Source organism: Oncorhynchus tshawytscha, unplaced genomic scaffold (assembly GCF_018296145.1).
Source record: "Oncorhynchus tshawytscha isolate Ot180627B unplaced genomic scaffold, Otsh_v2.0 Un_contig_5503_pilon_pilon, whole genome shotgun sequence".
Lineage (NCBI taxonomy): Eukaryota > Metazoa > Chordata > Actinopteri > Salmoniformes > Salmonidae > Oncorhynchus > Oncorhynchus tshawytscha.
In genome coordinates, this window is record NW_024608758.1 from 1 (window position 1) to 22,520 (window position 22,520).

General features: G+C 43.6%; 1 protein-coding gene across 1 annotated transcript; it reads left to right on the plus strand.

Moving 5' to 3' along the window:
* Nucleotides 1-1,835: 1,835 nt before the first annotated feature.
* Nucleotides 1,836-7,023, plus strand: LOC121843793 (gastrin-releasing peptide receptor-like). The gene is made up of 3 exons (XM_042313609.1): nt 1,836-2,150; nt 5,738-6,089; nt 6,559-7,023. Exons 1-3 carry the CDS (start codon nt 1,843-1,845, stop codon nt 6,955-6,957), a joined length of 1,059 nt encoding a protein of 352 aa, XP_042169543.1. The 5' UTR covers nt 1,836-1,842; the 3' UTR covers nt 6,958-7,023.
* Nucleotides 7,024-22,520: the final 15,497 nt, after the last annotated feature.

Genomic DNA, 22,520 nt, shown 5'->3' on the forward strand with positions numbered 1-22,520 from the left:
GGGCAGTGGAAAGGATTAAAGAAGAGATGGAGAGAAAGACATGGTCTCCTTGAAGGAACATGCTGTGGTTTTAAATGGAGGGCAGTGGAAAGGATGGAGATGGAGAGAAAGACATGGTCTCCTTGAAGGCCCCACATGCTGTGGTTTTACCTTCTAATGGAGGGCAGTGGAAAGGATTAAAGAAGAGATGGATGGAGAGAAAGACATGGTCTCCTTGAAGGCCCACATGCTGTGGTTTTACCTTCTAATGGAGGGCAGTGGAAAGGATTAAAGAAGAGATGATGGAGAAAGACATGGTCTCCTTGAAGGCCCCACATGCTGTGGTTTTACCTTCTAATGGAGGGCAGTGGAAAGGATTAAAGAAGAGATGGAGAGAGAAAGACATGGTCTCCTTGAAGGCCCCACATGCTGTGGTTTTACCTAAAGAAGAGATCTCTCCTTGAAGGCCCCAATGCTGTGGGATGGGGCAGTGGAAAGGATTAAAGAAGAGATGGAGAGAGAAAGACATGGTCTCCTTGAAGGCCCCACATGCTGTGGTTTTCAGTTCTTCCATTCTGAGAACATGTGATGTCACACTTGAGGCGTTCACTGTGTCAGCTGGAGGTCTGGTAGATGTCCTGATGGTTGATACTTTATTTTCTAATCATCTCTCTCTCTCTCTCTCTACCCCTCTCTCTCTCTCTCTCTCTCTCTCTCTCTCTCTCTCTCTCTCTCTCTCTCTCTCTCTCTCTCTCTCTCTCTCTCTCTCTCTCTCTCTCTCTCCCTGTCTCTCTCTCTCCGCTCTCTCTCTCCCTCCCCCTCTCTCTCTCTCCCTCACAAAACATTAATCCCCAACATCATCACATCCACAGGGGTAAACATATTTTTTCCTAGGACCATTAATGCCCTCTCTAGTAAAATATATTGTTTGTCAATGAGTATAACCTGTATGAAACAGGTTCAATAAAAATAATGGTTGGGTATTATCACCTCTCCATAAAACACCAGGCATTTTCACTTTTCTCAGGCTTTTGCTGCCAGCTCACAACTGATATGAAATCAGTGTCACCAGTGGTCAATAGCTCTTATATCTAAGTGAGAACACCAATGTCCCTGGGGATAGGATGGTGAGCTCAATTGTACACAATCAATTATACACAATCATATACAATCAATTATACACAATCAATATACAATCAATATACAAAATCCATCATACACACATATGATATGTTGTCTATATAAGCTCAATAATAGTGCATTCAAGTAGTGCCACGGCCTTGGTACAAAATCAACTGCATTTTCTGGATTCCTCAGGAAACCAAAACTACTAACTACACTACAATATGTATTGCATTTGTGTTTTTGTATCATTGTAAATAAATGCTAAAATTAAATTAATAAAAAGTTTTTTCGTTCTTGAGAGACACTGCTGACAGAGAGCGCAGACCCACAGCGCGCGAAAGAGGACAGAAAAGCGCATTTGCGCACGCGCATTTAAAGAACAGTAGAGGTCGCGTGGTCCAGTCAATACAACCCCACCTCAATCAGTGTTGGGATTGGGGACTATAGGTAGACCGCGCACGTCGTCTAAGAAAGCACACTTTATAATCGGATAATATACATTTATTACGTCAGAGTAAAACTCTCCAAAGTGGAAATGCATTTTTCTACGCACCAGTTGGAGACTATCAGTAAGGCAAATGAAGCGAATTTTATTTAAACTTTTATAAACAAGACATGGGATGTTGAGAGAATGTCCTTCGAAGAACCTTTTCATATTACACAAGAATTTGATTTGTACCAGAATGTGTCCAAATGGGCGCACCACGGTAATCACACAGGGCCACTTCGGAACCATCTATGTTCTACATCAGCATCGTCATCACTGCCATTTATGGAGTCATCATAGTCGTGGGACTAATCGGTAACATAACCCTCATCAAGACATTGTCTTCCTCTAAATCCATGCGGAATGTCCCCAACCTCTTCATGTCGAGTCTCGCGTTCGGGGACTTGGTCCTCCTGGTTACTTGCGCGCCGGTGGATGCCAGTCGGTACCTCGCGGACGAGTGGCTCTTCGGTAGAGTTGGATGTAAACTCATACCATTCATCCAACTCACCTCCGTCGGAGTGTCTGTTTTTACCCTGACTGCGTTGTCTGCTGATAGGTAAATAGCCTTCACTTTATGTTTTAGTCTACTACACTCATATTGCAACATGGACGTTTAGTTATCCAACTTATCCATAGGCTACACATACCATTGCCAACTGATCTGGTATTTTAATGTAGTTGTATAGTTAAATGGTTGTAGACTTGTAGTTACTTTTAGCTCAACATATTGTCGTTTAGGTAAAATGATGAAAACGGGATAGCTTGCCATCCTTATCGAATATTATCTCTGAACGCATCTCTGGCGGGCGAGAGGTTCTTCGGCTAAACTCTATCGAGCTGGAAATAATATGAATTTAAACAACGGTATGGGTACAACCTGTCCAGAACATGATGCTACTGAGACAATGCAGATACAATCTGATTTACTCTGTTGCGTTATTACGCGTTCGGATCAGTGGGATCATACTTTGATGAGAGATATGAGATGCTAGAGGCACAGAAATGAGATCATACTTTGATGAGCGATATGAGATGTGCTAGAGGCACAGAAATGAGATCATACTTCGATGAGCGATATGAGATGTGCTAGAGGCACAGAAATGAGATCATACTTCGATGAGCGATATGAGATGTGCTAGAGGCACAGAAATGAGATCATACTTCGATGAGCGATATGAGATGTGCTAGAGGCACAGAAATGAGATCTGACAGATGAGTAGAGGCACAGAAATGAAATCTCGATGAGCGATATGAGATGTGCTGCGACTTCATGTGTGTGCGACTTCGTGTGTGTGTTTGTGACAGTGAATGAGTAAATGAGTGACGGTGCTTGCATGCATGGGCGTGCCTGTGTGTTGTCGGGGGGTCATAGGCTATATCCTTCCCACACAACTTCCCACAACCAACCTTTTAATTGGGATGATATAGTTTGCATCCCAAATGGCACCCTTTCCCTATGTATCCACGGGGCTCTGGTCAAAAGTAGTGCACTAGGGAATAGGGTTTCATTTGGAACGCTACCATAAAGTGTGCATCCCTGTGGAGTGGGAGGAGAAGACATCCATCATATAGACTGACCATCACCATGGCAGCCATATAATGATACCCTCTCTAGCTAGCCTATTACTATGTTCTGTGTCTTTGCTCTAAAGTCTCTCATTTAGCCTAGGATCCCATTAGCAGATAATAATCCATTCATAAATGACAGATACCCCCTCTCCTCACCAGCTTCCCAACGTTTCCTCCGTTTAAATCCTAACCATATACTTTCAAAACCGAGGTTAAAATACTATGAGATCATTTCAATCAACTTTATCTGTGCTTGATTGAGCTTGCCTCAATGGAACCTGGCTCTCCAGGTGTGCAGGAGTAAACATTACAGCTGGACTATATGTACTAGAGTACGTGGACACCCCTTTCAAAGTGGATTTGGTTATTTCTGCCACACCCGTTGCTGACAGGTGTATAAAATCGAGCACACAGCCATGCAATCTCCATAGACAAACATGTCCTTAATGAAGAGCTCAGTGACTTTCAACGTGGCAACACCGTCATAGGATGCTACCTTTCCAACAAGTCAGTTCATCAAATTTCTGCCCACCTAGAGCTGCCCCGGTCAACTGTAAGTGCTGTTATTGTGAAGTGGAAATGTCTAGGAGCAATAACGGCTCAGTGTAAAGCCACATAAGGTCACAGAACGGGACCACCGAGTGCTGAAGTGCGTAGCACGTAAAAACCCTCAATACAGAGTTCCAAACTGCCTCTGGAAGATATGTCAGCACAATAGCGGTTTGTTGGGTTGAAATGGGTTTCCTGGCCGAGGAGTCGCACACAAGCCAAAGAACAAGCGCAAGCCTAGTGTCAGCAGGAGTGGTGTAAAGCTCGCTGCCATTGGACTCTGGAGCAGTGGAAACGCTACCTGCCCCAATGCATAGTGCCAACTGTAAAGTTTGGTGGATGAGGAATAATGGTCTGGGGCTGTTTGTCATGGTTCGGGCCCCTTAGTTCCAGTGAAGGGAAATATTAACGCTACAGCATACAATGACATTCTAGATGATTCTGTGCTTCCGACTTTGTGGCAACAGTTTGGGAAGGCCTTTTCCTGTTTCAGCATGACAATGCCCAAATGCATAAAGCGAGGTCCATACAGAAATGGTTTGTCGAGATCGGTATGGAAAAACTTGACTGGCCTGCACAGAACCCTGACCTCAACCCCATCGAACACATTTGGGATGAATTGGAATGCCGACTGTGAGCCAGGCCTAATCGTCCAACATCAGTGCCCGACCTCACTAATGCTCGTGACTGAATGGAAGCAAGTCCCCGCAGCAATGTTCCAACATCTAGTGGAAAGCCTTCCCAGAAGAGTGGAGGCTGTTATAGCAGCAAAGGGGGACCAACTCCATATTAATGCCCATTATTTTGGAATGAGATGTTCGACAAATGAATAGAATGGAAGGAATAGTATAGAATGAACAGAATATAATGAATAGTATAGAATGAATAGAATAGAATGAATAGAATGAATAGTATAGAATTAATAGAATAGAAGGAATAGAATAGAAGGAATAGAATAGAATAGAATAGAATGAATATAATAGAAGGAATAGTATAGAAGGAATAGAATAGAATGAATAGAATAGAAGGAATAGTATAGAAGGAATAGAATAGAATGAATAGTATAGAAGGAATAGAATAGAAGGAATAGTATAGAAGGAATAGAATAGAATGAATAGAATAGAAGGAATAGAATAGAAGGAATAGAATAGAATAAATATAATAGAAGGAATAGAATAGAAGGAATAGAATAGAATGAATATAATAGAAGGAATAGAAGGAATAGTATAGAAGGAATAGAATAGAATGAATATAATAGAAGGAATAGAAGAGAAGGAATAGTATAGAAGGAATAGAATAGAAGGAATAGTATAGAAGGAATAGTATAGAAGGAATAGAATAGAAGGAATAGAATGAACAGAATAGAAGGAATAGAATAGAAGGAATTGAATAGAATGAATGTTGATGCACAATCAACATCTTATGGTCCCGTCTGACGTCAGTAGAAAATATTAATTCAGGTAGCAGACATGACGCTCTTTACCAAACAGTAAAAGGAACCGAGGGGTTGAAATATGAAGAAAAATGAGAAACAGGAGAATGTAGAGTTGATTGGAGAACAATCGGGTTTTGAAGGATAGCACCTGGTTAGTTGAAAACTGTCTGTGTCCCAACGGGCACCATATTCCCTTTATATTGCATTATTCCACATAGGGAATAGGGTGCCTTTATATTGCCTTGCTCCACATAGGGAATAGGGTGCCTTTATATTGCATTGTTCCACATAGGGAATAGGGTGCCTTTATATTGCCTTGCTCCACATAGGGAATAGGGTGCCTTTATATTGCCTTGCTCCACATAGGGAATAGGGTGCCTTTATATTGCCTTGCTCCACATAGGGAATAGGGTGCCTTTATATTGCCTTGCTCCACATAGGGAATAGGGTGCCATTCAGGACTCAACCCAAGTGCCAGCAAGATATCTGTATAAGGCAAGCAGAGATCAAGAATCATACGTCACACATACTTCTGAACAGGTGGCCTAAGTTGAGGAGATCATGTCTTCCTCTTCCTCCTCCTCCTCCAGGTACAAGGCAATCGTGAAGCCCATGGACATCCAGGCATCCAACGCCCCGGCGAGGATCGTCCTGCGGGCTGCAGTGATCTGGCTCTTCTCCATGACCCTGGCTGTCCCCGAGGCTGTCTTCTCAGACCTCCGCTCATTCAGCATCCACAGCACCAATGAGACCTTCATCACCTGCGCCCCCTATCCCCACGATGGTGAACTGCACCCCAAGATCCACTCCATGGCCTCCTTCCTCATCTTCTATGTCATTCCTCTGTCGGTTATATCAGTCTATTACCTGTTCATCGCCAGGAGCCTGATCAGGAGTGCCTATAATATGCCGGTGGAGGGCAACGTGCACGTCAGAAGACAGGTGGGGTCTTCATCAGTCTATTTTCTTCTAGTTCTTCTCCCTCATCATCTCTACTATTTTCTTCTAGTTCTTCTCCCTCATCATCTCTACTATTTTCTTCTAGTTCTTCCCTCATCATCTCTACTATTTTCTTCTAGTTCTTCTCCCTCATCATCTCTACTATTTTCTTCTAGTTCTTCTCCCTCATCATCTCTACTATTTTCTTCTAGTTCTTCTCCCTCATCATCTCTACTATTTTCTTCTAGTTCTTCTCCCTCATCATCTCTTCTATTTTCTTCTAGTTCTTCTCCCTCATCATCTCTTCTATTTCTAGTTCTTTCCCTCATCATCTCTTCTATTCTTCTAGTTCTTCTTCATCATTCTTCTAGTTCTTCTCCCTCATCATCTCTTCTATTTTCTTCTAGTTCTTCTCCCTCATCATCTCTTCTATTTTCTTAATCTTCATCTCTCTCTCTCCACAACATCACAGATAGAGTCCAGGAAGCGCCTTGCCAAGACCGTCCTGGTGTTTGTGGGCCTGTTCGCCGTGTGCTGGCTCCCCTGTCACGTGATCTACCTCAACCGCTCCTACCACTACTCCGAAGTGGACACCTCCATGGCCCACTTCATCTTCACCGTGGGAGCCCGTATCCTGGCCTTCACTAACTCCTGTGTCAACCCCTTCGCCCTCTACCTGCTCAGCAAGAGTTTCCAGAAGCAGTTCAACAAGCAGCTGTGTTGTTGTTGTCGAGCCCTGGCGAAGAGGTCCCAGAGCCAGAGGAGGAACAGGAACAACATACACATGACCTCCCTCAAGACCACCAACCACTCAGTGGCCAGTCTGAGCTTTATTAATGGAAAACACATCTGTCAGGAGGACAGTGTGTGAGAGACAGATGGGTGGATGGTAAGAGAGAGACAGACATACAGGTCTACCAAGAGGAGAGAGTGTGAGACAGACAGACAGACAGACAGGTCTACCAAGAGGAGAGAATGTGAGACAGACAGACAGACAGGTCTACCAAGAGGAGAGAATGTGAAACAGACAGACAGGTCTACCAAGAGGAGAGAATGTGAGACAGACAGACAGACAGACCTACCAAGAGGAGAGAATGTGAGACAGACAGACAGGTCTACCAAGAGGAGAGAATGTGAGACAGACAGACAGGTCTACCAAGAGGAGAGAATGGGGAGACAGAATGTGAGACAGACAGACAGGTCTACCAAGGGGAGAGAATGTGAGACAGACAGACAGACAGACAGGTCTACCAAGAGGAGAGAATGTGAGACAGACAGACAGACAGGTCTACCAAGAGGAGAGAATGTGAGACAGACAGACAGGTCTACCAAGAGGAGAGAATGTGAGACAGACAGACAGACAGGTCTACCAAGGGGAGAGAATGTGAGACAGACAGACAGACAGGTCTACCAAGGGGAGAGAATGTGAGACAGACAGACAGGTCTACCAAGAGGAGAGAATGTGAGACAGACAGACAGGTCTACCAAGGGGAGAGAATGTGAGACAGACAGACAGACAGACAGACAGACAGACAGACAGGTCTACCAAGAGGAGAGAATGTGAGACAGACAGACAGGTCTACCAAGAGGAGAGAATGTGAGACAGACAGACAGACAGGTCTACCAAGAGGAGAGAATGTGAGACAGACAGACAGGTCTACCAAGAGGAGAGAATGTGAGACAGACAGACAGGTCTACCAAGAGGAGAGAATGTGAGACAGACAGACAGGTCTACCAAGAGGAGAGAGTGTGAGACAGACAGACAGGTCTACCAAGAGGAGAGAGTGTGAGACAGACAGACAGGTCTACCAAGAGGAGAGAGTGTGAGACAGACAGGTGTAGTTGGATGGTAGGACCAAGGGAATAGAAGAACCAAGGGATATCAAAGGTTCCAGTGCGGTATGCAGATGGTCGGGTGGGACTGGGGAAATTGCTCACCCTTTGAAATGGCCGCTAATCTGGAATCACCTGAGAGTTTCCTGACCTGTTTGATTGTATTGAGCCTTTAATCAAGATCCCACAGCAGCTATATAGATGATCTACATAGAACAGTATGTGTACCTGTATGTATTTGAGCAGTACGTGTACCTTTATGTATTTGAACAGTATGTGTACCTTTATGTATTTGTACAGTATGTGTACCTTTATGTATTTGAGCAGTATGTATTTGAGCAGTATGTGTACCTTTATGTATTTGAGCAGTATGTGTACCTGTATGTATTTGAGCAGTATGTGTACCTTTATGTATTTGTACAGTATGTGTACCTTTATATATTTGAGCAGTATGTGTACCTTTATGTATTTGTACAGTATGTGTACCTGTATGTATTTGTACAGTATATGTACCTTTATGTATTTGAGCAGTATGTGTACCTTTATGTATTTGAGCAGTATGTGTACCTGTATGTATTTGAGCAGTATGTGTACCTTTATGTATTTGTACAGTATGTGTACCTTTATGTATTTGTACAGTATGTGAACCTGTATGTATTTGTACAGTATGTGTACCTGTATGTATTTGTACAGTATGTGAACCTGTATGTATTTGTACAGTATGTGTACCTGTATGTATTTGTACAGTATATGTACCTTTATGTATTTGAGCAGTATGTGTACCTGTATGTATTTGTACAGTATGTGTACCTGTATGTATTTGAGCAGTATGTGTACCTTTATGTATTTGTACAGTATGTGTACCTGTATGTATTTGTACAGTATGTGAACCTGTATGTATTTGAACATGTGTTTGCTAATTACACATTTAATTGTTAAAGGCATTACATTTGTTTAATGTAATGTTTTGATACTTGATATGGTGTCCTATAAGCCCATGTGGGCTGGGCACCAGTTGGTGGACAGAATGTTACTCTGTGGTACAGCTCCGTGGTACAGCTATGTGGTACAGTAATGTGGTACAGCTCTGTGGTACAGTAATGTGGTACAGCTCTGTGGTACAGCTATGTGGTACAGTAATGTGGTACAGCTCTGTGGTACAGCTATGTGGTACAGTAATGTGGTACAGCTCCGTGGTACAGCTATGTGGTACAGTAATGTGGTACAGCTCCGTGGTACAGCTATGTGGTACAGTAATGTGGTACAGCTCCGTGGTACAGCTATGTGGTACAGTAATGTGGTACAGCTCTGTGGTACAGTAATGTGGTACAGCTATGTGGTACAGTAATGTGGTACAGCTCTGTGGTACAGTAATGTGGTACAGCTCTATGGTACAGCTATGTGGTACAGTAATGTGGTACAGTAATGTGGTACAGCTCTGTGGTACAGTAATGTGGTACAGCTCTGTGGTACAGTAATGTGGTAGAGCTCTATGGTACAGCTATGTGGTACAGTAATGTGGTACAGCTATGTGGTACAGCTATGTGGTACAGTCATGTGGTACAGTCATGTGGTACAGCTCTGTGGTACGGTGATGTGGTACAGCTCTTTGGTACAGTAATGTGGTACGGTAATGTGGTACAGGTCTGTGGTACAGTAATGTGGTACAGCTCTGTGGTACAGTAATGTGGTAGAGCTCTGTGGTACAGCTCTGTGGTACAGTAATGTGGTAGAGCTCTGTGGTACAGCTCTTTGGTACAGTAATGTGGTACATCTCTGTGGTACAGCTGTGTGGTACAGTAATGTGGTACAGCTCTGTGGTACAGCTGTGTGGTACATCTCTGTGGTACAGCTGTGTGGTACAGTAATGTGGTACAATTCTTCACCTCATGTGGGTATTGAATTGTCTATGTTATTGTAGTATGCTGCTTCTGTGTATTGTCTTGACTGGCTAGATGTTGTCTGTAACGTAAGACCCTAGAGGTCTTGGGAATAAGCCATTGTCTGTGTCTGAAATGGCACCCTACTCCCTATATAGTGCACAGATTTTTCCTGGTCAAAAGTAGTGCACTACATAGGGAATAGGGTGTCATTTTGCACGCTCACATTGTTTACCAATGTTTCACATGGCCCAGACATTGGCTGTGTCTGAAAATGGCACCCTACAGATGTCGGATCTTAATTTGACCCATTTTTGTCGCAGGAGTAAAATGATCTTGCAGCAGGAGGATTTGAATGAATATTGAATATTTAGATTCGCCGCCAGGGGACAGCTGGAAGCGGTGTTTGTAGGCTTTTCAATGCATAACCGTACCTACATTGTACCTTAAACTGTTTATAAATACAACAGATTCTGATCCAACATCCCCGGACCCAACTCATTGGAATGCCCACACCCCATGGCCCAACTAGCAATGTGTACAATGCATAGTCCAACAGGGGGGGGCATGACTCTTAAAGGATGGTGCCTGATTGGCTGTGCTGTAGTCCTGTCATATGGACTGGAATTACACACTTCCTTCTGACTATGAAGCTGGGAGAGAACAGGCCAGGCTGATGGTTCATTGATGTGTGCAGGACAGTGATTTAATAGATGAATGGGGCCGTCAACTGAGCCAGACATTCACATTCAAATATTTTACATCCCCCCTCTTTCTGAGTTTTTAACAGATTTCCATCTCTGTCACAGGATACTGTATTGCTGTGTCTGTGTTGTCCGGGGGTTACATAAAAACTACAGGTTATGAGAGGACTGGGACTGCCCCACTTCTTAAAGAAGACCTTTATGAATAATAATAGGTTTATAATATAAGGATCATGCATTATGATGATGATATAGGCCTGATGATGATGATGATATAGGCCTGATGATGATGATGATATAGGCCTGATGATGATGATGATATAGGCCTGATGATGATGATGATATAGGCCTGATGATGATGATGATATAGGCCTGATGATGATGATGATGATATAGGCCTGATGATGATGATATAGGCCTGATGATATAGGCCTGATGATGATGATATAGGCCTGATGATGATGATATAGGCCTGATGATGATGATATAGGCCTGATGATGATGATGATATAGGCCTGATGATGATGATGATGATATAGGCCTGATGATATGCAGTGGGAGAATTCTAACGTGAACAGATGGGTGGGGAAAACAGATTCTTTGAATGATAATGACCGAATCATTGTCGGCGGGATTAGACAGGGTGGGTGCGAATGGCAGGAGTGGGGGAGGTAAAATCAGCTGTTCCACAAGCTGTTCAATTGGTTAGCAATCAACTGATGGCCCAACTCAGCTCATCCACTCTGCCAGGGAAACACAAACAGTAGCCTACTATAGGTTTTCACAGGCAGCCCAATTCTGATATTTTTTTCCACTAAATCGGTATTTTGACCAATCACATCACACCTTTAATATCATGATCTTTTTTCAGAGCTCATCTGATTGGTCAAATGACCAATGAGTGAAAAAAAAAGAGTCAGAATTGGGCTGCCTGTGTAAACGCAGCCAGAATGTGACAATGGATCGGCTAACGCGTAGCCTACAGAATGTATTGCAGCCTATTGCAACCCTCCATGACACTAGTTAAACCATCAATACAGTCACTACCACTCCCTAAAAGACGACGTCTTTGTCCTGCTTGCAACCAAAGTCTTTGAAGAGATGTTCGACCTTGGTTGGTATTGTCATCGGAACAACCTGGTCCTTTTTGACCTGCGGGGTGATGTATCTATTTGATTCTGTAGAATTTAAATGAAGAGTCTCCTTGTTTACTGCGCTAAATCTACTGTGGTATTTACACAACACTTTGTATGAATGGAAACTAATGTTGGTGTCACACTCTGACCATAGTTTGCTTTGTATGTTTCTATGTTTTGTTTGGTCAGGGTGTGATCTGAGTGGGCATTCTATGTTGTGTGTCTAGTTGGACTCTTTCTGTGTTTGGCCTGATATGGTTTTACAGAGGCAGGTGTTAGTCATTGTCTCTGATTGGGAACCATATTTAGGTAGCCTGTTTGGTGTTGGGGTTTGTGGGTGATTGTCTCCTGTGTCAGTGTTTGTACCACACGGGACTGGTTTCGGGTTTTCACATTTATTGTTTTGTAGTTTGTTCATGTATAGTTTTTCTTATTAAAAAACCATGAAGTTCAACCACGCTGCGTATTGGTCCACCTCTCCTTCGACGGAAGAACCCCGTTACAGTTGGTGTAACCTACCTGTTATTATTGAATTAGTTTCCTATTGATGTTTTCCATTAAAGAAACGTGTCTGGTGTAGTCAGTTCTTGTCAAGGTATCTGTCCATGTTACTAAATCAAGTCAAAGAGGGGAATTTTATATTACCTTTATTTAACTAGGCAAGTCAGTTAAGAACAAATTCTTATTTTCAATGACGGTCTAGGAACAGTGGGTTAACTGCCTGTTCAGGGGCAGAACAACAGATTTGTACCTTGTCAGCTCGGGGGTTTGAACTTGCAACCTTCCGGTTACTAGTCCAACACTCTAACCACTAGGCTACCCTACCCTGAGTGATTTGTGCCAGAAGGGCTGGAATCAAATCCACGCTGACATGGTAAGTGTTATTTGTACAGGCAGCTGCCCTAACCACTAGACCATCCCAGATCACTGATTGAACTCCATTTTGACAGTTGATTCATAATCTTATGTTCTCTGGAAAGCTTAAGATGTCCTGAGTATAGAAAACATTAGGAACACCTGCTCATTCCATGACATAGCTTTCACCTGGTCAGTCTATGATCCCTTATTGATGTCACTTGTTAAATCCACTTCAATCAGTGTAGATGAAGAGGAGGAGACAGGTTAAAGAAGGATGTTTAAGTCTTGAGACATGGATTGTGTGCCATTCAGAGGGTGAATGGGTTAGGCAAACAATGTAAGTGCTTTAAAACAGGGTATAGTAGTAGATGCCAGTCGTACTGTTTTGAGTGTGTCAAGAACTGCAATGCTACTGGGTTTTTCATTACTCAACAGTTTCCTGTGTGTATCAAGAACAGTCCACCACCCAAAGGCCATTCAGCCAACTTACGTAAGTGCATACTGTACATGTTCAGATTTAGTTTCTTCTTCATACTGGTCCCCCAGTGGAAATCAAACCCACAACCCCGGTGTTGCAAGCGCCATGCTCTACAAACTGAGCCACGAGGGTAACTGAGCCACGAGGGTAACTGAGCCCCGAGGGTAACTGAGCCTCGAGGGTAACTGAGCCACGAGGGTAACTGAGCCCCGAGGGTAACTGAGCCCCGAGGGTAACTGAGCCACGAGGGTAACTGAGCCACAAGGGTAACTGAGCCCCGAGGGTAACTGAGCCACGAGGGTAACTGAGCCACGAGGGTAACTGAGCCCCACAGGACTTGACACAACCATGTGAAGCATTGGAGTCAACATGGAGCATCCCTGTGGAACTTTCAACACCTTGTAGTCCATGCCCCGACGAATTGAGGCTTTTCTGAGGGCAAAAAGGGGTGGTGGGGGGGGTGCAACTCGATATTAGGTAGGTGTTCGTAATGTTTTGTACACTCAGTGTATACTGTAGATCAAACAAATCCCAGGCTTTCATTCAAATGTGTTCAACTTCCCATTGGCTAAACTTACCCCAAGGCAAACATTTTGACTATATTAGCCCTCACACCTACAAGGATGCACTTTAATGCTAGGTTTAGGACCTGGTATGGAAGCTTCTAGAGACCCCAACTGATGTATAGAACAATCTTAAAATGATTTACTTTGGTTTAGATTAGTGTTGCACGGTATATCAGTATCGTGGTAATATCCCAGTAACAAAACGTCATGATACTTCTGGCAACAATATTTTATAATACCTTACCTTATTTCATATGATACTACCACATTTCTCGGCCCTACTGATCTAAAGAACCAGCTGACGCCTGTTATAAAACGTTAATAAAGTCAGTTTTATTTATAAATTCTATTACATTTTTTAAGAAACAGGAAGTAGACTAGTCTATTGTATGCGCCGGGCCAATAATGATAATTTCACAAACATTGTCACGGGCCAATTTAAAACTAATCCCGGGCCACTATGATTGTTTCGATAACCAACAACGTTGTTCAGTCATGTTACCTAGCTAGCTAACAACATGGTAACTTGATAGTAGGTGTAGGCTAATTTGATTGGCACAGGAAGAAAAGAAAATGCTCTGCTACTCATGAGATGTGCTTGAAAAAGGTTAGATTCATATGTAAAAGGCCTAATGTGAGCCTGAACTATCAAAAACCAATCTCCTTCTGGTCCTCCTTATATTCTGTGTGGTGCCTAACGTTTTTAAAGTTTGTAGCTGTGTGTTTGTGTGAGTGAGTGAGTGAGAGAGAGAGAGAGAGAGAGAGAGGTGTGTGTTTATGAAGGTTACAGAGACATTGAGAGAGTGAGAGAGCGAGAGAGGTGTGTGTTTATGAAGGATACAGAGACATTGAGAGCGAGAGAGGTGTGTGTTTATGAAGGATACAGAGACATTGAGAGAGCGAGAGAGAGTGTGTGTTTATGAAGGATACAGAGACATTGAGAGCGAGAGAGAGTGTGTGTGTTTATGAAGGATACAGAGACATTGAGAGAGCGTGTGTGTTTATGAAGGATACAGAGACATTGAGAGAGCGAGAGAGTGTGTGTGTTTATGAAGGATACAGAGACATTGAGAGAGCGAGAGAGTGTGTGTGTTTATGAAGGATACAGAGACATTGAGAGAGCGAGAGAGAGTGTGTGTGTTTATGAAGGATACAGAGACATTGAGAGAGCGAGAGAGCGAGAGAGTGAGAGAGTGTGTGTGTTTATGAAGGATACAGAGACATTGAGAGAGCGAGAGAGTGTGTGTGTGTTTATGAAGGATACAGAGACATTGAGAGAGTGAGAGAGCGAGAGAGTGTGTGTGTTTATGAAGGATACAGAGACATTGAGAGAGAGAGAGAGCGAGAGAGTGTGTGTGTGTTTATGAAGGATACAGAGACATTGAGAGAGCGAGAGTGTGTGTGTTTATGAAGGATACAGAGACATTGAGAGAGCGAGAGTGTGTGTGTGTTTATGAAGGATACAGAGACATTGAGAGAGTGAGAGAGAGAGAGAGTGTGTGTGTTTATGAAGGATACAGAGACATTGAGAGAGCGAGAGAGAGTGTGTGTGTTTATGAAGGATACAGAGACATTGAGAGAGAGAGAGAGTGTGTGTGTTTATGAAGGATACAGAGACATTGAGAGAGCGAGAGAGAGTGTGTGTGTTTATGAAGGATACAGAGACATTGAGAGCGAGAGAGAGTGTGTGTGTGTTTATGAAGGATACAGAGACATTGAGAGCGAGAGAGAGTGTGTGTGTGTTTATGAAGGATACAGAGACATTGAGAGAGAGAGTGTGTGTGTTTATGAAGGATACAGAGACATTGAGAGAGCGAGAGAGCGAGAGAGTGTGTGTGTTTATGAAGGATACAGAGACATTGAGAGCGAGAGAGAGTGTGTGTGTTTATGAAGGATACAGAGACATTGAGAGAGAGAGAGAGTGTATGTGTTTATGAAGGATACAGAGACATTGAGAGCGAGAGAGAGAGAGAGTGTGTGTGTTTATGAAGGATACAGAGACATTGAGAGCGAGAGAGAGTGTGTGTGTTTATGAAGGATACAGAGACATTGAGAGAGCGAGAGAGAGTGTGTGTTTATGAAGGATACAGAGACATTGAGAGCGAGAGAGAGAGTGTGTGTGTTTATGAAGGATACAGAGACATTGAGAGCGAGAGAGAGTGATTGAGAGCGAGAGAGAGAGTGTGTGTTTATGAAGGATACAGAGACATTGAGAGAGAGAGAGAGTGTGTGTGTTTATGAAGGATACAGAGACATTGAGAGCGAGAGAGAGAGTGTGTGTTTATGAAGGATACAGAGACATTGAGAGCGAGAGAGAGTGTGTGTGTTTATGAAGGATACAGAGACATTGAGAGAGCGAGAGAGAGTGTGTTTATGAAGGATACAGAGACATTGAGAGCGAGAGAGAGAGTGTGTGTTTATGAAGGATACAGAGACATTGAGAGCGAGAGAGAGTGTGTGTGTTTATGAAGGATACAGAGACATTGAGAGAGCGAGAGAGAGTGTGTGTGTTTATGAAGGTTACAGAGACATTGAGAGAGTGAGAGAGCGAGAGAGTGTGTGTGTTTATGAAGGATACAGAGACATTGAGAGCGAGAGAGAGTGTGTGTGTTTATGAAGGATACAGAGACATTGAGAGAGCGAGAGAGTGTGTGTGTTTATGAAGGTTACAGAGACATTGAGAGCGAGAGAGAGTGTGTGTGTTTATGAAGGATACAGAGACATTGAGAGCGAGAGAGAGTGTGTGTGTTTATGAAGGATACAGAGACATTGAGAGAGCGAGAGAGAGTGTGTTTATGAAGGATACAGAGACATTGAGAGCGAGAGAGAGAGTGTGTGTTTATGAAGGATACAGAGACATTGAGAGCGAGAGAGAGTGTGTGTGTTTATGAAGGATACAGAGACATTGAGAGCGAGAGAGAGTGTGTGTGTTTATGAAGGATACAGAGACATTGAGAGAGCGAGAGAGTGTGTTTATGAAGGATACAGAGACATTGAGAGCGAGAGTGTGTGTTTATGAAGGATACAGAGACATTGAGAGCGAGAGAGAGTGTGTGTGTTTATGAAGGATACAGAGACATTGAGAGCGAGAGAGTGTGTGTGTTTATGAAGGATACAGAGACATTGAGAGCGAGAGAGAGAGTGTGTGTTTATGAAGGATACAGAGACATTGAGAGCGAGAGAGAGTGTGTGTTTATGAAGGATACAGAGACATTGAGAGCGAGAGAGAGTGTGTGTTTATGAAGGATACAGAGACATTGAGAGAGAGAGAGAGTGTGTGTTTATGAAGGATACAGAGACATTGAGAGAGAGAGAGAGTGTGTGTTTATGAAGGATACAGAGACATTGAGAGAGTGAGAGAGAGTGTGTGTTTATGAAGGATACAGAGACATTGAGAGAGAGAGAGAGAGTGTGTGTTTATGAAGGATACAGAGACATTGAGAGCGAGAGAGAGAGTGTGTGTGTTTATGAAGGATACAGAGACATTGAGAGCGAGAGAGTGTGTGTGTGTTTATGAAGGATACAGAGACATTGAGAGAGCGAGAGAGAGTGTGTGTGTGTTTATGAAGGATACAGAGACATTGAGAGCGAGAGAGAGAGTGTGTGTGTTTATGAAGGATACAGAGACATTGAGAGCGAGAGAGAGAGAGTGTGTGTGTGTTTATGAAGGATACAGAGACATTGAGAGAGCGAGAGAGAGTGTGTGTGTGTGTGTGTGTCATGGCATATCATGTGTGGCAGCTGTAATCCCCTTCCAGCCATCACTCACCTTCTCTCTGTCTGCTCTTCCTATGCATTTTTCCTCCACCAGTTTTTAAAATCTAATTTAGCCATGATGGCAAGGGGGGATGCAGACCCTGATCAGTCTTCTGTTGTTAGTTTTGTACATTTGATACATTGTAGCAGCGGGCAGGGTGATCAATGTTTATATATTGTAGCAGCGGCTAGAGCCAGTCAAATTGATACATTGTAGCAGCGGGCAGAGTGATCAATGTTTATATATTGTAGCAGCGGGCAGAGTGATCATTGTTTATTGATCAATGTTTATATATTGTAGCAGCGGGCAGAGTGATCAATGTTTATATATTGTAGCAGCGGGCAGAGTGATCAATGTTTATATATTGTAGCAGCGGCTAGAGCCAGTCAAATTGATACATTGTAGCAGCGGGCAGAGTGATCAATGTTTATATATTGTAGCAGCGGCTAGAGCCAGTCAAATTGATACATTGTAGCAGCGGGCAGAGTGATCAATGTTTATATATCAAATTGATACATTGTAGCAGCGGGCAGAGTGCTCATTGTTTATTGATCAATGTTTATATATTGTAGCAGCGGGCAGAGTGATCAATGTTTATATATTGTAGCAGCGGGCAGAGTGATCAATGTTTATATATTGTAGCAGCGGGCAGAGTGATCATTGTTTATATATTGTAGCAGCGGGCAGAGTGATCATTGTTTATATATTGTAGCAGCGGGCAGAGTGATCATTGTTTATATATTGTAGCAGCGGGCAGAGTGATCAATGTTTATATATTGTAGCAGCGGGCAGAGTGATCAATGTTTATATATTGTAGCAGCGGGCAGAGTGATCATTGTTTATATATTGTAGCAGCGGGCAGAGTGATCAATGTTTATATATTGTAGCAGCGGGCAGAGTGATCATTGTTTATTGATCAATGTTTATACATTGTAGCAGCGGCTAGAGCCAGTCAAATTGATACATTGTAGCAGCGGGCAGAGTGATCAATGTTTATATATTGTAGCAGCTGGCAGAACAAAGTTGATACATTGTAGCAGCGGGCAGAACCAGCAAAATTGTGTCATAACTCTCCTGTGAAGATGTGAAGGATCAGGTTACAGTGGGTCTCTCCCACCAGAGGGGGATGTGAAGGATCAGGTTACAGTGGGTCTCTCCCACCAGAGGGGGATGTGAAGGATCAGGTTACAGTGGGTCTCTCCCACCAGAGGGGGATGTGAAGGATCAGGTTATAGTGGGTCTCTCCCACCAGAGGGGGATGTGAGAGATCAGGTTACAGTGGGTCTGGGGGATGTGAAGGATCAGGTTACAGTGGGTCTCTCCCACCAGAAGGGGATGTGAAGGATCAGGTTACAGTGGGTCTCTCCCACCAGAGGGGGATGTGAAGGATCAGGTTACAGTGGGTCTCTCCCACCAGTGGGGATGTGAAGGATCAGGTTACAGTGGGTCTCTCCCACGAGAGGGGAATGTGAAGGATCAGGTTACAGTGGGTCTCGCCCACCAGAGGGGGATGTGAAGGATCAGGTTACAGTGGGTCTCTCCCACCAGAGGGGGAGAGGTGGAGACGCTTTAGTCAGGTCTCCGACTTCCTCCTTATTGAGATTTATTTTACACTGCAAAACCCTTACGCACCACTGCACTTTATATACCAGGGTTGGCTGGCCTTCTCTAGTCACTCGTAGGTTCATTCACTGGTATACTTTTATTTACAAAGCCATTTTGGGTTCACTACCTGTTCATTTGGGCATTTTTATTGTTCAGAAATGTGGTGGGTACTCTTTTTGTTCGCTGGACTTTATCCTGCTAACTGTTCCAAATGTCCAAACTGAATTTGGTAAAAGGGCTTTTATGTACTCTGCGCCATCGTCTTGGAACGCCTTACAAAATACTTGTAAATTTGAAGAACTTGTCCCGATTGATGTATTTAAATCACTGATGAAGGATTTTGAGGCTGATTCCCTGACCTGTCAATGTTTTTCATTTGCTGTTTTTGTTATACTCTTGTGAATTCTATGGACTTTACTAGATTACTTTTAGTTTTTCATGTTGTCTGTCTGTAATTGTGTAATGACTTGGTGCTGCCCATCTTGGCCAGGACGCTCTTGAAAAAGAGATATCAAATCTCAATAAGCCCTTCTCGGTTAAATAAAAAGTAAAAAAATTATAGGCTGTCTCTTTGTCGGTGATCAGGCCTACCACTGTTGTGTCATCAGCAAACTTAATGATGGTGTTGGAGTCGTGCCTGGCCATGAAGTCATGAGTGAACAGGGAGTACAGGAGGGGACTGAGCACACACCCCTGAGGGGCCCCCATGTTGAGGATCAGCGTGGCGGATGTGTTGTTACCTACTCTTACAACCTGGGGGCGGCCAGTCAGGAAGTCCAGGATCCAGTTGCAGAGGCAGGTGTTTGGTCCCAGGGTCCTTAGCTTAGTGATGGGTTTTGAGGGCACTATGGTGTTGAATGCTGAGATGTAGTCAATGAATAGCATTCTCACATATGGGTCGGTAGTCATTTAGGCAGGTTACCTTAGTGCTCTTGGGCACAGGGACTATGGTGGTCTGCTTGAAACGTGTTGGTATTACAGACTCAGACAGGGAGATGTTGAAAATGTCAGTGAAGACACTTGCCAGCTGGTCAGCGTACGCTCGGAGTACACGTTCTGGTAATCCGTCTGGCCCTATGGCCTTGTGAATGTTGACCTGCTTAAAGGTCTTACTCACATCGGCTGTGGAGAGAGTGATCACACAGTCATCCGGAACAGCTGATGCTCTCATGCATGCGTCAGAGTTACTTGCCTTGAAGCGAGCATAGAAGTTATTTAGCTTGTCTGGTAGGCTCGTGTCACTGGGCAGCTCTCGGCTGTGCTTCCCTTTGTAGTCAGTAATAGTTTGCAAGCCCTGCCACATCCCACAAGCGTCGGAGCCGGTGTAGTACGATTCGATCTCAGTCCTGTATTGACACTTTGCCTGTTTGATGGTTCGTCGGAGGACATAGCGGGATTTATTATAAGCTTCCGGGTTAGAGTCCCGCTTCTTGAAAGCAGCAGCTCTACCCTTTAGCTCAGTGTGAATGTTGCCTGTAATCCATGGCTTCTGGTTGGGGTATGTACGTACAGTCACTGTGGGGACGGCGTCCTCAATGCACTTATTGATAAAGCCAGTGACTGATGTGGTGTACTCCTCAATGCCATCGGAAGAATCCCGGAACATGTTCAAGTCTGTGATAGCAAAACGGCCTTGTAGTTTACCATCTGCTTCATCTGACCACTGTTTTATAGACCGAGTCACTGGTGCTTCCTGCTTTAATTTTTGCTTGTAAGCAGGAATCAGGAGGATAGAATTATGGTCAGATTTGCCAAATTGAGGGCGAGAGAGAGCTTGTACGTGTCTCTGTGTGTGGAGTAAAGGTGGTCTAGAATTTTTTTCCCCCTCTGGTTGCACACTTAACATGCTGATAGAAATGATGTAAAACTGATTTAAGTTTCCCTGCATTAAAGTCCCCGACCACTAGGAGCGCCGCCTCTGGATGAGCATTTTCCTGTTTACTTATTGCAGGATACAGCTCATTGAGTGCGGTCTTAGTGCCAGCATCGGTCTGTGGTTGTAAATAGACAGCTACGAAAAATACAGATGAAAACACTCTAGGTAGATAGTGTCGTCTACAGCTTATCATGAGATACTCTACATCAGGCGAGAAAAATCTCGAGACTTCCTTAAATATCGTGCACCAGCTGTTGTTTAGATATATGCATAGGCCCCCGCCCCGTGTCTTACCAGAGGCTTCTGTTCTGTCCTGCCTATAGACTGTATAACCCACCAGCTGTATGTTCTTAATGTCGTCGTTCAGGCACGACTCGGTGAAACATAAGATATTACAGTTTTTAATGTCCCGTTGGTAGGATATACGTGCTTTCAGTTTGTCCCATTTATTTTCCAGCGATCGAACGTTAGCTAGCAGGATGGAAGGCAAAGGCAGATTAGCCACTCGTCGCCTGATCCTCATAAGGCATCTTTTCCCACAAAATCTCAGTTTTCTTCTCCAGAGAATGACGGGGATCTGGGCCTGGTCGGGTGTCTGAAGTATCTCCCTCCCGTCCGGCTCATTGAAGAAAAACTTGAGGTGAGTAATCACAGTTCTGATGACCAGAAGCTCTTTTCAGTCATAAGAGACGGTAGCAGCAACATTATGTACTAAACAAGTTACGAATAATGCAAGTGTTTTTTTTTTAGATAGCATGGTTGGTTAAGAGCCGATAAGACTGCAGCCCTCCCCTCCGACATCATCATGGTTCTAGTCATCCATGGGGAAAGAAAATATCCAACTCAGCTCCCATAAAGACTTTGCATTCCAAATGGCACCCTATTCCCTACATAATGCACTACATGGTGTAAGAGTAGTGCACTACATGGTGTAAGAGTAGTGCACTACATAGGGAACAGGATGCCATTTGCAATGCAACCTTCATGAAATGATTGCAGTATGCAAAGAATGCTGTTGAGCCTGAGAGAAGAATGTGTTTTCACAAGTAGTGTCTTGTGTTCAGGAAAACAAATCTAACTCTGTAGAAAAACACTAAACTCAAAGACAGTCATCATGCAACCAAAGCAGAACTCTTACTAGCTTCAGGATTGTCCAGACACAGTTCTGTTAAAAGGAATGCTGTTTGGTGTTGCTAGACTATTATTTAGTGGTGACACTTCAATTCAAAAGCAATTCCCCCATTCTATTACGAGGCCTTGGCGTTTTGTGCTGTTCTCTAAGATGTCTGTGAAGTTGAACTAAGTGCTGTTACACAACTGCAATCTGTTGGAAGACCTACTGTGATTCTCACATTATTTAAGAGGCATTGACTTTTGGGCTGTTTTTTTTTTTACATTGTAAGTGGGTAGACTGTTGTACACCGCTATATTATACAGCCTGAGTGGTAGACTGTTGTACACCTCTACATTATTCAGCCTGAGTGGGAGACTGTAGACTGTTGTACACCTCTACATTATACAGCCTGAGTGGTAGACTGTTGTACACCTCTACATTATACAGCCTGAGTGGTAGACTGTTGTACACCTCTACATTATACAGCCTGAGTGGTAGACTGTAGACTGTTGTACACCTCTACATTATTCAGCCTGAGTGGGAGACTGTAGACTGTTGTACACCTCTACATTATTCAGCCTGAGTGGGAGACTGTAGACTGTTGTACACCTCTACATTATTCAGCCT